At 39.4% G+C, this 15,323-nt stretch overlaps 1 protein-coding gene across 1 annotated transcript; it reads left to right on the top strand.

Moving 5' to 3' along the window:
- The first annotated feature begins 1,892 nt into the window (after positions 1-1,892).
- Positions 1,893-14,272, top strand: NUDT13 (nudix hydrolase 13). The gene is given in 12 exon segments (XM_024753138.1): positions 1,893-1,974; positions 8,165-8,203; positions 8,206-8,285; positions 8,287-8,302; positions 9,553-9,687; positions 10,512-10,618; positions 11,724-11,849; positions 12,014-12,120; positions 12,839-12,998; positions 14,055-14,192; positions 14,194-14,226; positions 14,228-14,272. Coding segments are annotated over 12 exon segments (1,068 nt in total).
- The last annotated feature ends 1,051 nt before the right edge of the window (positions 14,273-15,323 follow it).

Here is a 15,323-nt window from a genome sequence, read left to right as displayed (position 1 = left end):
TATATATATTTTTTCTACTGTTATCTGTTTATTTTTAATAGCTGTGTATTATTCCATTTTATCACAATTTTCAGTTAACATTCCTGTACATATCCTTTTCTTCCTAGGATAAATTCCTAGAAGTGGAATTCCTAGGGGAAAGGGATGCTTATTTTCACGTTTTGATATTTCCAAATTGCCATCCAAAAATACTGTATCAATTTACACTCTCAGAGTTGTATATGAGACAGAAACATTGACTTTAAATTCATTTCCTCCATTATATCACAGAAGTCTTTGGGTTATTAAAATAAGGATTATACTTTTAATACTCTCCTAGAGTGCTTTATAACCCACATTTCACATACCGCCTTCTGTGAAAGCTATACATTTATTTTCTCTCTCCTGCTAGAGTCCCTTGAGGGATGTTTATCCTATACATTATTGTGTCCCTTAAGAGAGCTTGCATAAAGTCAGTACTCAATAAATATTTTGTTGAATGTCACTTACTAAATATATTTTACCCTTGGTTAGGACATAGATTATAGCCAAAACTGTCCAAGTATTAGTCATCAGTGATTCATAATTATGCAACCAAGAAGTAGGCCTAAACTTCAGACATTCCTTGGTGGTTTAGTGTCAAAGCTTGCCTCCCTTGGGCACAGTTAAAAGGGTAGTTGGTTATTTAACTGTACTGATTTTCTTGTTTCAGTGGAACTTCTTTGACTTTTTTATTGCTAGTGTGAACTGTACTTTTCAGGGAGAATAAAACACTTACTGTTATACAATTTAAAAGAAATCACCTTCTGCAGAATGGATTCTTAAGATATAGAATTATTTTTCCTCTCACAGTGAGATCTAAAAAGTATCTTAGATCCATGTGGGTTTGCATAGCTGCCTTTTGAAATGTTTTCCTAAATGCCTGTAATTTTATATTTTTCTTATCTACAGGATTCTTCTTACTTCATTTTCAAAAGGACTTTGCTTTTCATGTATTCTGAGAAACTTGACTCCATTACTCTGGAGACACTCCTAGGCTTACTTGGTCTATTAGGGTAATGCTAGCTGCTATAAAAAAAAACTTCAAAATTTCAGTGGCTTAATATGGTAGAAGCTTGGGCTTCCCTGGTGGCACAGTGGTTGAGAGTCTGCCTGCCGATGCAGGGGACACAGGTTCGTGCCCCAGTCCGGGAAGATCCCACATGCCGCGGAGCGGCTGGGCCCATGAGCCATGGCCACTAAAAAAAAAAAAAAAAAAAAAATATATATATATATATATAGTAGAAGCTTATTTCTCTTTCATAAGTAGTCCAAGGTGGGGACTCTTTGGTTGGTGGGTGGCTTTTCTCCATGTAGTGATTCAGGGATCCAGGCTCTTCCATCTAATGGCTCTGCCATTCCAGAGTCTTCCAAGCAGAAGGGGATAGAGGATGAAGAAAGCATACCACTACTTAACTGTGTCAGCCTAGAAGAGATACACATCACTTCTAGTCACATTCCATTGTTAAGACCTAGTTTTGGTCCTACCAAAGGACCAAAGGAGGAGAGAAATGTAGGCCTTGGCTTGGCAACTACCACCCAGAAAGAATTCCACAATATGGAAGGAGGAGCACATATTTTTTCATGTATAGTTAGCTGATTCTCACAACAACCTATTAGGTAGGCAGAACAGGCTTCAATTTTGTAGATTAGGAAAGGTACTGAAAAGTTGAAATCCCACAGCTAGTTAGCAGTATAAATGCAATTTAGAAGCCAGATCATCTGACTCCCATTCAGTTTATCTTTCCTTAGTATTAAATAGTGATCCTATTCTGGCTTAAAGTATAACCCTCTTGGTGATTCACTACTTTAAATTGCATGCTATGATCTCTCTCTTTTTTTTCTAAACTCCTCTTTCCCCTAAGGACCTGACAATGTCCCTGTATTGTGGAATTACTCGCAGGAGAAAATCTTTTTGGTGCTATAGGCTGCTGTCAACCTATGTCACTAAGACACGGTGAGTTTTGACCAAACTGAGCTCTAATTATTATATCTTTGGTCCATTAAATTATAAAATATAAGTATCTCAAAATCCTATATTGGGGATTACGGATGTATGATTAAGATTTACGTATAAAGATGTTCAATGCAAATTATTTATAATTAGAGAATTTCTAAACAATTAAATTTCCAATATCTAAAATGTCTGACATACTTAAATATAAGTTCTTTTTTTAAGATAAGAACTTTGGAGACTTCCCTGGCTGGTGGTTAAGACTTCACCTTACAATGCAGGGTGTGTGAGTTAGATCCCTGGCTGGGGAGCTAAGATCTCACATGCCTTGGGGCCAAAAAACCAAAACATAAAAAAAACAAAAACCAGAAGCAATATTGTAACAAATTCAATGAAGACTTAAAAAAAAAAAAGAGAAGAACTTTGTCTTTTCCCCTATGGTACCCCTAGTGCACAAAACCCTAGTATCTGGCACATAGTAGGCACTGAAATATTGTTGAATGGATGAATAGTAAGGGAAAAATTAATTAAATCATGATATACCCATATGATAGAATTAAAAACTATATTGAATAATAGTTCATTAAGGTTCCTGAAAATAAGGTAGATAACTCCAGTCCCTGCATACCACCTGCATACCTCCCCCATCCCCCCGCAACTCCCTCCCCCAAGAACTAAACCACAGTGAAAGGCAGACTAGAAAAAAAAAATCTGCACCAGTACAGGAAGGTGATAAAGGACTTCTTTGTCCCCAGCCTGGGCAAATATAAAATCTGTGAATTTGAAATCAGTAGCCTGCTCTCATTCAGTTTTGGGGTTTAAATTTGCACCATCTATGTGGTGTGGTCCAACACCCCCAAACTAAGAAAAGACTTTAAGTAGTATTTGTAGACTTGCAGATGTAAAACCCCTCTGGAGGGATACACTCACAACCAGGGCTTTCCACACTGAAAGCTCTGCCATACATGAGGGCCCAGTTCAATATTTAAAGGCACATAAACGTACACAATCTTACATGAGCAAGAGTTAGAAGACAACAAAATTGCAATACTTGTTTTAGATATTGTTGGACATTTGGGTTATTTACAGTTCTCAGGCTGAGACTCTAAGAACAATAACAGAATTACTGAAGTCTAAAAAATGAGTGTTAAAGTGATTAAATGTATTGAAAATGAATTAAAAATCATAAGAAAACTAAAATTCTATCAGTAAAGAATATGGTGTGAAAATGTTAATATGCTTACAAAAAAAGGCTACAAAGTAGATCAGTTCTAAAAGTACTTATTGCATATGTATAGATGCATAATATTAATAAATACTTTGGAGAATTCCAAGGTATAAACAATGATCATCTGTGAGTGGTGGGATTCTTTTTTAAAAAAATTTAATTAATTAATTAATTAGGCTGTGTTGGGTCTTTGTTGCTGCGCACGGGCTTTCTCTAGTTGCAGCGAGCGGGGGCTACTCTTCGTTGCGGTGCGCGGGCTTCTCATTGCGGTGGCTTCTTTTGTGCAGCAGGGGCTCTAGGTGCACAGGCTTCAGTAGTTGTGGCTCATGGGCTTAGTCGTTCCGTGGCATGTGGGATCTTCCCAGACCAGGGCTCGAACCCGTGTCCCCTGCATTGACAGGCAGATTCTTAACCACTGCGCCATAGGGAAGTCCCTTTTTTCTTATTATAAAAGTTAAAAAATAGTCATTCTATAGAAATCAGAAAATACAGTTACCAATTTTTTTTAAAAAAGGGAAATCATCCAGAATCCCACCACTCAGGGACTTCCTTGGTGACGCAGTGGTTAAGAATCCGCCTGCGAATGCAGGGAACACGGGTTCGAGCCCTGGTCCGGGAAGATCCCACATGCCACGGAGCAACTAAGCCCATGAGCCACAACTACTGAAGCCTGTGCACCTAGAGCCCCTGCTGCACAAAAGAAGCCACCGCAATGAGAAGCCCGCGCACCGCAACGAAGAGTAGCCCCCGCTCGCTGCAACTAGAGAAAGCCCGTGCGCAGCAACGAAGACCCAATGCAGCCAAAAATAAATAAATAAAATTTTTAAAAAAACCCTGCTCCTATGTTATGGGGGTATAAATTAATAAGAAATAAACAGTTTGAGTTTGATAATTTTAGTGTGTTGTGGTTTCCAAACTATTATACTTAAAGGTGAAAAATGCATTTGTAAGTTATTTATTTATTAATTATTGAGGTATAGTTGGTTTACAATATTATATTAGTTTCAGGTGATTAACACAACGATTCAAAATTTTTATAGATTATATTCCATTAAAAGTTATTATAGAGTCTCTGGGAGGGCTCACGCCAAGGAGTACTTCCCAGAACTTCTGCTGCCAGTGTCCTTGTCCTCACTGTGAGCCACAGCCACCCCCCACCTCTCCAGGAGACCCTCCAACACTAGCACAGCCTTGGACCCTGAACCTTCAGAGACATGTCTGGTGCCCCTCATTGTCCTATGTTTTTAGAATGAAGAAGTTTAATTTCTGAAAAGTTTTGGATGGCTTAACTGCCTCCTCCCCTGGCAGTAGTAGCAGCAGTGGCAGTAACAGTGGTGGCGGGGCTGGAAGTGGTTCCATGCATCCAGGAGGGACTGCAGGGGTCCTCAGAGAGGAGATTCAGGAAACCTTGACTTCAGACTATTTCCAGATTTGTAAGCTTGTGCAAGTGAAAGCATGCAAGTGAAAGCTTGGAGTCCTAACCAATGGACCACCAGGGAAGTCCCACAATTGATAGTTCTGTCATTAGTAGTAATACTAGTATTGTAGCTTTGAAACTATTTTACGCATAATATACATTATATATGTATATGTTATGTATATGCATAAGCAAATACGCAATCATGTTAATATCAATACCACTGAGATTGTGTGGATACAGGGGTCAACTTCAAGGAGTTCACATTGGCCAAATTTGGGACAATTTGAGCCTTGAATACTGCAATGTATAAAGCATAACGTATACAGGCATACCTCATTTTATTGTGCTTTGCTTCATTGCGCTTTGCAGATACTGTGCTTTTTACAAATTGAAAGTTTGTGGCAACCCTGCGTCAAGTAATTCTCTTGGAACAATTTTTCCAACAGCATTTGCTCATTCCATGTCTCTGTGTCACGTTTAGGTAATTCTCACAATAATTCAAACTTTTTCATTATAATTATATTTGTTGTGATCTGTGATCCGTGATCTTTGAGGTTACTATTGTAATTGTTTTGGGGCACCACGAACCTGTGCCCATTTTTTTTTTTAACATCTTTATTGGAGTATGATTGCTTAATGGTGTGTTGGTTTCTGCTGTGTGGCAGGGTGAATCAGCTGTACATATACATGTGTCGCCATGTCTCTTCCTTCTTGTGCCTCCCTCCCTCCCAGCCTCCCTATCCCATCCCTCTAGGTGGTCACAAAGCACCAAGCTGATCTCCCTGTGCTATGCGGCTGCTTCCCACTAGCTATCTATTTTACATTTGGTAGTGTATATATGTCCATGCCACTCTCTCACTTTGTCCCAGCTTACCCTTCCCCCTCCCCGTGTCCTCAAGTCCATTCTCTAGTAGGTCTGCGTCTTTGTTTCTGTCCTGCCCCCTAGATTCTTCATGACCATTTTTTTTTTAAATTCCATATATATGTATTGGCATGCAGTGTTTGTTTTTCTCTTTCTGACTTGCTTTGCTGTGTGGCAGACTCTGGGTCCGTCCACCTCACTGCAGGTGGCTCAATTCGTTTCTTTTTATGGCTGGGTAGTGTTCCATTGTATGTATGTGCCACATCTTTTTTATCCATTCATCTGTCGATGGACATTTGGGTTGCTTCCATGTCCTGGCTATTATGGATGGAGCTGCAATGAACATTGTGGTACATGACTCTTTTTGAATTATGATTTTTCTCAGGATATATGTCCAGTGGTGGGATTGCTGGGTCGTATGCTAGTTCTATTTTTAGTTTTTTGAAGAGCCTCCATGCTGTTCTCCATGGTGGCTGTATCAATTTACATTCCCACCAACGGTGCAGGAGGGTTCCCTTTTCTCTACACTCTCTCCAGCATTTGTTGTTTGTAGATTTTTTGATCATGGCCATTCTGACGGGTGTGAGGTGATGCCTCATTGTGGTTTTTATTTGCATTTTTCTAATTGATGATGCTGAGTATTCTTTCATGTGTTTGTTTTGCCTGGTCTCTTGAAATCACTTCCTAACTGATTTTGTCACCTCTTGTTTTACCCTATTCCAATTCATTTTGTTATAATAATGGTTATTTCTGAATTATAATGTAATTATGTCATTTTTCCTGCTAAAAATTCTATGTTGGTTTCCCTAGAGCAGTGGTGATCTAGAAACAAAAGTCTTATGTAAAATCCCAACAAAATAACACCTATTAAAACAAATAAATATGGTACTTTATTGGTGTATATTAAAAAAAAATTATTATAAAATATTGGCTATATTCCCTGTGCTGTACAATATATCCTTCTAGCTTATTTATTTTTTATTGAAGTATAGTTGATTTACAGTGTTTCAGATGTACAGCAAGAAAATGCATTTCTAAAACAAGTGTTCCAGTCAAGAAGAATGCAAGGAACTTTTTGGATCTCAGTCCCAGTTCCAGTGAGGCCCCAGGTTTAAGACCTTAACCTGGATGCTTTTGTAGATGTTTTGCTTTTTAGGATCTTTAGGGCAAAGCACAGGTTGTATCACTCCTACTGTTCTTTTACAAAGTTAGCATTTTGTTCTATTGTTTATATTTGGTAACTTCTGAGTGGCACATAGCTCTCCTTTGACATACATTGAGACTTTGTCCCAGGAGGTTGCAGTCACTCACAATAAGTATAAAAATATCATGAGTATTCAAATCTCAGAAAACTGTTTCTTTTGTCTTCTGTTTACAAAGCGCTCACTGCAATCGCTCTTATCATACAGTCAAAAATAGGTTCCTATAGATGCCACTGGGGCATGTTTATCATTTTACTTTGTAGTTTCATGTGGAGCTAACTCTACTGGTGTTACAAAAGCTCCCAGATCCTACAGAAAATATCTGTAAACTGTGTTTCCTACTTAAGTGACAAAATATGCCATATACCTGAGAGTCTGTTGTAGGGCTTTCAGCAGTCAAAATCATTATCCCTGGGAGTTCCCTGGTTGCCTAGTGGTTAGGACCATAGGCTTTCACTGCTGGAGCTTGGGTTCAGTCCCTGGTCGGGTAACTGAGATCCTGCAGGCTGCACGGCAAGGCCAAAAAAAATCATTATCCCTAAGGCCGCAGAAGGAGAATCCACATTCAGTCCTCCCTGAATCACACAGTTCCTGCCCCGATTTCCAAGTCTCTTGAAAGGATAGACTTAGGCCGTCCTTAATGAAGGTACAGAACTTGCTCCATTACTTTTTTTTTTTTAGAGAAACTAATTACAGGATGTTCTCTTTTTCTACATTTTAATTTTGGCTATTGAAAATATTACACTTTGGGGCTTCCCTGGTGGCGCAGTGGTTGGGAGTCTGCCTGCCGATGCAGGGGACATGGATTCGTGCCCGAGTCCGGGAGGATCCCACATGCCGCGGAGCGGCTGGGCCCGTGAGCCATGGCCGCTGAGCCTGCGCGTCCGGAGCCTGTGCTCGGCAGCGGGAGAGGGCACAACGGTGAGAGGCCCGCGTAACGCAAAAAAAAAAAGAAATTATTACACTTATTAAATAAGTGTATGTCAAATATGGCTTCACTTTCATCAATGATCCCTTCAGTAGAGATAAGAAGCTAACGGCATCCACGTGGGGGAATAGATGTTTGAAACAAGAGTGCATTGAAGATAAATTTGTTCTTTATCATCCCTAGATTGAATAAGGGTTTCTGAAGGTATACTGTTTGTTCCTTGTCTGCAATAATAAAGTCTGCTCCCATCTCTAGGTGCTCTGTGGTTGATGTTTTATCACTGAACTTGTTTTCCTTTCACTCCACTGCACGTAAATTCTTGCCTCACAGCATAACATTGGCAAAGTACCTTGAGGTTCAATTCAGTAAATATTTATTACCCTTGAAGTTCAATTCAATAAATACTTATTGAATTGAGCCATTCAATATGCTAATTACCCATGATACAGAACTAAGGCAGACCCTGCCCTTAAGAAGATCATAGTCATTTTTGATAAAGGAGGTAAGAAACTAAGTATGGTTTTGTAATGCTTTGATTATTTCCAAAACACGGGTATTTATCTGAGCTGAAGGAAGATGATGATGCATGTAAGCCCAGCAGACAGGAACATTTTACCTCTTTCATAACCTGGCTCCTTTGGTTCAGAAATCAGAACATCAATAGCTGGCCCCGCCAGCATAGCCTATTAGGTAAGCCCAGAGTAGACTAGTAAAGTAGACCAGGCTGTGGCCGCTAAGCAGAACTCGGTCCATATCAAATCCCTGAGAAGAATCCTCCGAGTTTAGAGTCCAGATTTTTCAAACTTCTTCTGCCAATTAATTATTTAATGTATAAACCTGAATTGCCCAATCGAATATTTTTTGGTGATGGTTTGAACCACTATAGCCTTAAACCAAGGGTCAGGAAAACTGCTGTCCAAATTGGAACCCATGTCTGTTTTGTAAATACATTTTTATTGGAACACAGCCTCACTCATTCATTTACATATTGTTTATGACTGTTTTTGCACTACAATGGTAAAACAGAGTATTGTGACAGAGACCATACGGCTCACAGAACTTGAAATATTTTGCCAACCCCTGCCTTGGACCAGCAATTTCCAGCCTCCAAGGAGCTGTTCACTGTTACACTGTTTAAGATTTGCATCATGACTTAATTTCTCCTTAGAAGGGTCAAAACTAAACGTGAACTAAAATTGTTTTGAGAACTCTTTTAAGGTATATAACTAGAGATATCTAAGCCATTGGGATTTGGCATTCAAGACGCCACCTTGAGTTTTATATGATGCCACTATGCACAAACTTCTAAGTACATTGCCAGGGTCAGATGTTGGAATACTTAGATAGGTAGTTTCTAGCAGTGCATAAGTATATGAGGATGTTTATCAGAAGGCACTAAACATTATTTATAGATTAGCAATGTAATCTTGTATTATGAACAAATAAATATGAGCCCTTCATGCACAGGAGGATAGATTTTCTCCCTATACAGCACCTGTCTTTACAGACCAGGGTCTCAGATGAGTAGTCTACCCTGGCCCACAAAAGCAGCATGATCTGAAGAGTAAATTATAGAAGTGCTTTGGTCTCTCTACCATTTTAAGTTTGACACTTATTTTTTTTTCAGTGCTTTAATAAGTCAACTATCATGTATCTTTAAAACTAGGGGATATGCTCCTTTCATGATACAATCATAGAGTAATACATTGTTACACAGAAAGAATTCCTTTAAACTCTTCAGACTGCTGATGAGAAAATGGAGGCCTTGAGAGGTTAAGTGATTAGGCCAAGATTACATAGCTGATTAGCTGCAGGGCAGTGACTAGAAGCCAGCTGTACCTACTTCAAGTTGAAGTAGATGGTTTCCAATAAGTCTAGTATGGCTCTGATGGTTTAATTAAAACCCTTGTTTTCTTCCCTTCTCCTTCTGTGTTTCTTAGAGTTGGAAAGCCTCCTGGGTAAGTTTGGGCAACACATGCAAACAATAGAAGATTCCGTGCTAATTGGATGCTCCAAACAGCAAGAAGCATAGTTTGCTCTGGATCTAGGTCTAAATAGCTCCTCTTCCATAAATGGTACATAACATTATTCCTGATGGGTACTTCCCAGTGGTTCTTAGACTTTGGGATTCCAAATAATAGTAAAATTTCAAAGAACATTTTAAGAATACAAAACAATTTCAATTTTTCTTAAGTTAGGACCTTAAAAGATAGTACCATCTACCATCATCATCACTTAAAGGACATTTTAATACTTTCTTTCTCAGCTAGGTGGTGGTACAAAGATGTTTACTGTATTATTCTCTGTACCTTTATACATTTTATATGTCTTAAATATTTCATAAGAAATGTTTTAAAATTCATGACATTATTCTTATTTCTCTTATCAATGCAGGTGACTAAACATGTTACCTTGGAGTAGCTCTGGGTCTTCAGACCTGCATTTGGGAACTGGTTTGCTAGAGGCTCATGGCTCCTGTCAGGCTTTCCTTCTCTCTTTCACGGTGTAGCTGTAAACGTAATGATGCTGGAATGAAGTTCAGATAGGAGCTTAGAGGTACCCTTTCATCTTTTTATCCAGGGATAGTGTGTGGCTAGTGCGAATGTTCTTATTGCTCCGAAGAGGATCTTGGGAAACACTATGCTCTAATGTTTCCCAAATTTGCCTGAATATAAGAATCTCCTGGTGCTTGTTTAAAAAAAAAGATTTCTGGGCGTCACTCACCTGCTATTCAGAATCTCCAGGCAGGGGTTTGAGAACCTGTATATTTTTTTATTCTCCCTAGTTGAGTCATATTAGGTGAGTTTGGGAAACACTGTTCTAACAGAATATACTTGAGAGGGTCCCTGAGGTAAAGCCTAACATTCATTTCATTTTGTTCTCTTTTCTAATTTTTTAGCTTCCTTACAGAAACCTGAAATGGAGACAGAGCTCAAGGGGTCTTTCATTGGGCTGAGGAAGGCTCTCTTTCAGCTGAATGTGAAGAATGCCTCCTTGCTATCCACGGTAGATTGATTTCTTGGTTCTCTAGGAAATTAAGTAAAGTAGTGTATATGGGAAACATTTGATTTTTTTTTTTTTTCAGATCATAGTCCTTCCTACAAACCTTGGCAGAAGGACAATGTGCTGTAGGGAGATTGCTTATTCTTCTTTCTTTTACCCTGTTTTTGGCAGGACCGTTGTTAGTACCATTGTCTCCTGAGGGTGTGCAGATATATGGCAATATGATCTATCAGCCTTATAAACATTTTTAATGACCCACAGCATGACATATACATCATGAGAAGTTATTTTATATTGCTTTAACGACTTGTCCTCCAGCTTTAGATTTCACTTGCTAAAGTGCTTTTGATTGCCTATTTAAAGAGGTATCTCTAAACATTTTTAAATTTATTTAATTATTTATTTATTTTCGGCTGTGCCGGGTCTTAGTTGCGGCACACAGGATCTTCGTTGTGGCATGCAGACTTCTTTAGTTGCACAATGCAGATTCTTAGTTGCAGTATCTAGTTCCCCGACCAAGGATGGAACCCAGGCCCCCTGCATTGGGAGCGTAGAGTCTTACCCAGTGGTCTACCAGGGAAGTCCCTAAACATTTTTTATTTGCAAAAAAATTCCAACTTTATTGGGGAGGAGTATATGTTGGGGTGTTTAATTATACTGAAAATGTTTTCTTTTTAAGCTGGCTCATAAGTTCACGGGTGTTCATTATGATATTTTATATATCATATTTTTAAAATAATTCATAATACATTTAAAATATGCTTTTTAAAAATTCATACTTCAGAGAATTCCCTGGCGGTCCAGTGGTTAGGAGTTGGGCTTTCACTGTTGTGGGCCTGGTCAATCCCTGGTCGGGGAACTAAGAGCCCGCAAGCCACACGGCACAGCCCCCCAAAATAAAATAAAATTCATACTTCAGATGCTAGAGGACTGTGTTCAAATAGCTTCCTTATTCTAAAGTTTAAATAGTTAATAAGCATTTAAAGTAGGTGAGCTGAAAAGGGATTGGTGTGTCCCTTTGAGTTGCTCTAAATAGTAGCCCCAGCACCATTATAGATGAGCCCCACATTCTCTCCAAATGAAACCAAGCCCATCTTTGTATTCCTAGGCTCAGGCTCTTCTCCATTGGCATGATGCTCATCAGTTCTGCAGCAGAAGTAGACAGCCCACCAAGAAGAATGTGGCTGGCAGCAAGCGTGTGTGCCCTTCCAATAAGATCATCTATTATCCACAGGTAAGCATCGCTTTAAAAGGTCAGTAATCCAAGAAGGCTGTGCACTACTTTGTCTTGTGGATGGAAGCCTGTACAGCTAAAAGGCTTTCCTTAGTTACCCATTACTTTGTTTCATTAACAGGCCCCAAAGCCCTAGTGCCCAAGTTTCCATCCCCTTTTCCTAGATGACTCCTGTGGTGATCACTCTGGTGTCAGATGGGACTCAATGCCTGCTTGCCCGCCAGAGTTCCTTTCCCAAGGGAATGTATTCTGCCTTGGCAGGTTTTTGTGATAATAGGTAAGGAATTTCGGGCATATACAGATAACATTGAAAGACATGAAATCTTATAGTATGAAATAGTATGTATTTGTTATTCTTGTTGCCATGGTGTCTCAAGCACATTCTTCCCTATTATATCAAGAAAACTACTTTGTGGCATCAATTTTCCAATATTTTATAGGCAAATTTTCAAACATAAGCATAGCTGGAAGCTTTATACAGTAAACACCCATGTACTCACCACCTAAATTCCATAATTACTATGTTTACTTTATCACATATCTGTCTATCCATTCCTCTATCCACCCATTAATCCATCTTATTTTGTGATGCATAGATTGCAGACATTAGTACACTTCCTCCTAAATATTTCAACATGCATATTAATATTATATTAACTAGAATTTAATATTTATTTACTGGTTGTTTTTTTTTGTCAGTCTATTGGGGTAAAATTTGCAAATGGTGAAATGTGGCATTTGAACTTTATTAAAAACCTGAGGGCAGCAGTAACCTCTCCGACTCTTATTTTGTATAACTAACCTAGTAGGTTCAAGTATTGTGGTTCAATACCCAACTTCAGACTTGATTCCTAGTGTAGAGACTCAGAGATTTAGGGCTCCCCCAAGAGTATTTCATTGACTTGGGAGCCAGTTTTGCGCTCCTTTCGCCAACGGGCTTCTGTATCACCCTTCCTGCTGCAGGGCTGTCCTGAATTAATCTGTGTGCTTATAGGTGAAAGTCTGGAAGAGGCTATCTGGCGAGAAGCTGCAGAAGAGGTGGGATTGGAGGTGGAAAGACTGCAATACTCTGCATCTCAGCACTGGCCCTTTCCTAATGGCACACTCATGATTGCTTGTCATGCAACTGTGAAACCAGGGCAGACAGAGGTGAGTTCTGATGCTTCCCTTATGATATATCCTTTGCCTCATCCAAGCTGGTCCATAGGTACTTACTAAGCACCTGTCTAGTCCAGCATTGTTTAGATTATACAAAGACATGTAATATATGATTTATACCTTTAAGGAATTTGCAATCTTATAAACAACTAATCACCATAAAAATTGGGAGTGCCAACACAAATCACCATTCTTCCTTGTATATATCTCAATCATGAAACAATTTATCTTTCATCATCAGGAAATTAACAGTCTTGCATAGAATAGGCACACAATAAATATATAAAATTTAATGATTGATTTCAGAATTGGTATTATTGCTCCAGTCAGGATGTTGGGGACTAATAATATAAAATCATAGGAACTTCTGATTGAAAGGGACTTAGATGTTGTCTTATCCCACCTCACCTTGCTCTAACATCCCTGACAGATGGTGTTGTGGTCCCTATGTGCCAAAGTCTATTTTGTGCTTTGGTTTCTATACAATGAATAATATCTAATCTGTCTCAGCTCCCTGTGGATGCAGTTTGCATTTTTGCTTCTTGCAAGGCAGATACTATGCTTTTGACTATCGTTAATTAACACATCCTTTAAAGAAGAGTAACATGTATATGTTCTTTTTTTAGTTATATAATTTTACCTCTCAATGTTAACCACTCTTTTTTTTTTTTTTTGGCCACACCGCATGGCTTGCAGAATCTTAGTTCCCCAACCAGGGATTGAACCTGGGCCACAGCAGTGAAAGTGCCGAGTCCTAACCACTGGACCGCCTGGGAATTCCCAAACCACTCAATATTTTACTATTTGAGCTTCCAGGATTTAAAAAAATTTTTTTTAATATTTAAAATATATACTTAACTCTCATCTCTTAATTATGGTACTTTTGCTTCTGAACCCTATCTAGAACTGATTATCTCCCAGACTATAGATCCCAGATATTACCTTCTAAGATTGCTCTGTTCTGGAACCATTTTCTCATCTTTGGCCGTAGTATTCTAAGTTTTGTATCTCCTAACCTTATATCCTGTTTTTCCTTATGTCTTCCAGATCCAGGTGAACTTGAGAGAACTAGAAGCAGCTGCCTGGTTCAGTCATGATGAGGTGGCCACAGCCCTGAGGAAAGACAACCCATATTTTCAGCAACAGAATGGGGCTTTCCCATTCTGGTTGCCCACCCCCCCCACCACCACCCAAGTTAGCCATTACCCACCAACTGATAAAAGGAGTGGATGGAAAAACCAACCTGTTCTATCCTGCCTGCTTAGCTCAGATCAGGCCACCTCATCAGATAAATCCCTCCTATCTCAGAGGGGCACATCAGAGATCAACTGATGAAGAGGTGGTGACGAAAGGTCATCTCCAGGCCAACATCATAAGAAGGCAGAGCAGATGGTGAGCCTCCAGCAAGGCACATCTGCCAGCAGTGTTAATAAAAGAAGTTCCTAATCATAGGCAATCAAAAATGCCAAAACTGATGAGATGACAATTGTCAAAATCAGAGGGAAAGTTGAAGCATTAGTTTGGATATGGGCCCTTGCTCATTTTCTCCTGTGCTTTGGAAGCAAACATCTTTTGGCATGTGGCTTGTCAATGCTGGGTTTATACTAACTGCCAAAATGTGCCTGGTATAATTTTGGTTACAACTTTTATTTTAATATTGAAAATATATAGCAGATCTCAACCCTCTACTGAGTTCCTTTTTATCCTCATACAATTTTTAAAAATAGCACATATTTTTTAAACAAATTTATTTACTTATTTATTTGTGGCTGTGTTGGGTCTTCGTTGCTGTGTGCGAGTTTTCTCTAGTTGCGGCGAGTGGGGGCTGCTCTTTGTTGTGGTGCGCGGGCTTCTCATTGCGGTGGCTTCTCTTGTTGTGGAGCACGGGCTCTAGGCGTGCGGGCTCGGTAGTTGTGGCTTGCGGGTTCTAGAGCGCAGTCTCAGTAGTTGTGGCGCACGGGCTTAATTGCTCCGCAGCATGTGGGATCTTCCCGGACCAGGGCTCAAACCCATGTCCCCTGCACTGGCAGGCTGATTCTTAACCACTGTGCCACCAGGGAAGCCCAGCACAACATTTTTGAATTTGTGTAGAGGTAATTATTTTGTACATTGTAATTAAATAAAAGTCATATTCCTTTAAGTCCTTCATCCCAGGAAAGTGGAAGTTAAGGTCTTCCTCAAGGTACTCTCTAGTAAATCAGAGGCAGTGATGTTCTATTGAGGTAACTGCATGCCAGTGGGGCTCAAGAGCATAAGTCTTTTTTGCTGTTACTTGCTCAGCTTGTGACCCAGGGAAAAGATTATCACTTGCCATGC

Source organism: Neophocaena asiaeorientalis, unplaced genomic scaffold (genome assembly GCF_003031525.2).
Source record: "Neophocaena asiaeorientalis asiaeorientalis breed wild unplaced genomic scaffold, Neophocaena_asiaeorientalis_V1.1 scaffold719, whole genome shotgun sequence".
In the NCBI taxonomy this organism is placed as follows: domain Eukaryota; kingdom Metazoa; phylum Chordata; class Mammalia; order Artiodactyla; family Phocoenidae; genus Neophocaena; species Neophocaena asiaeorientalis.
The sequence above is the reverse complement of the archived record's forward strand: the minus strand, read 5'-3'. Positions and strand labels throughout refer to the sequence as shown.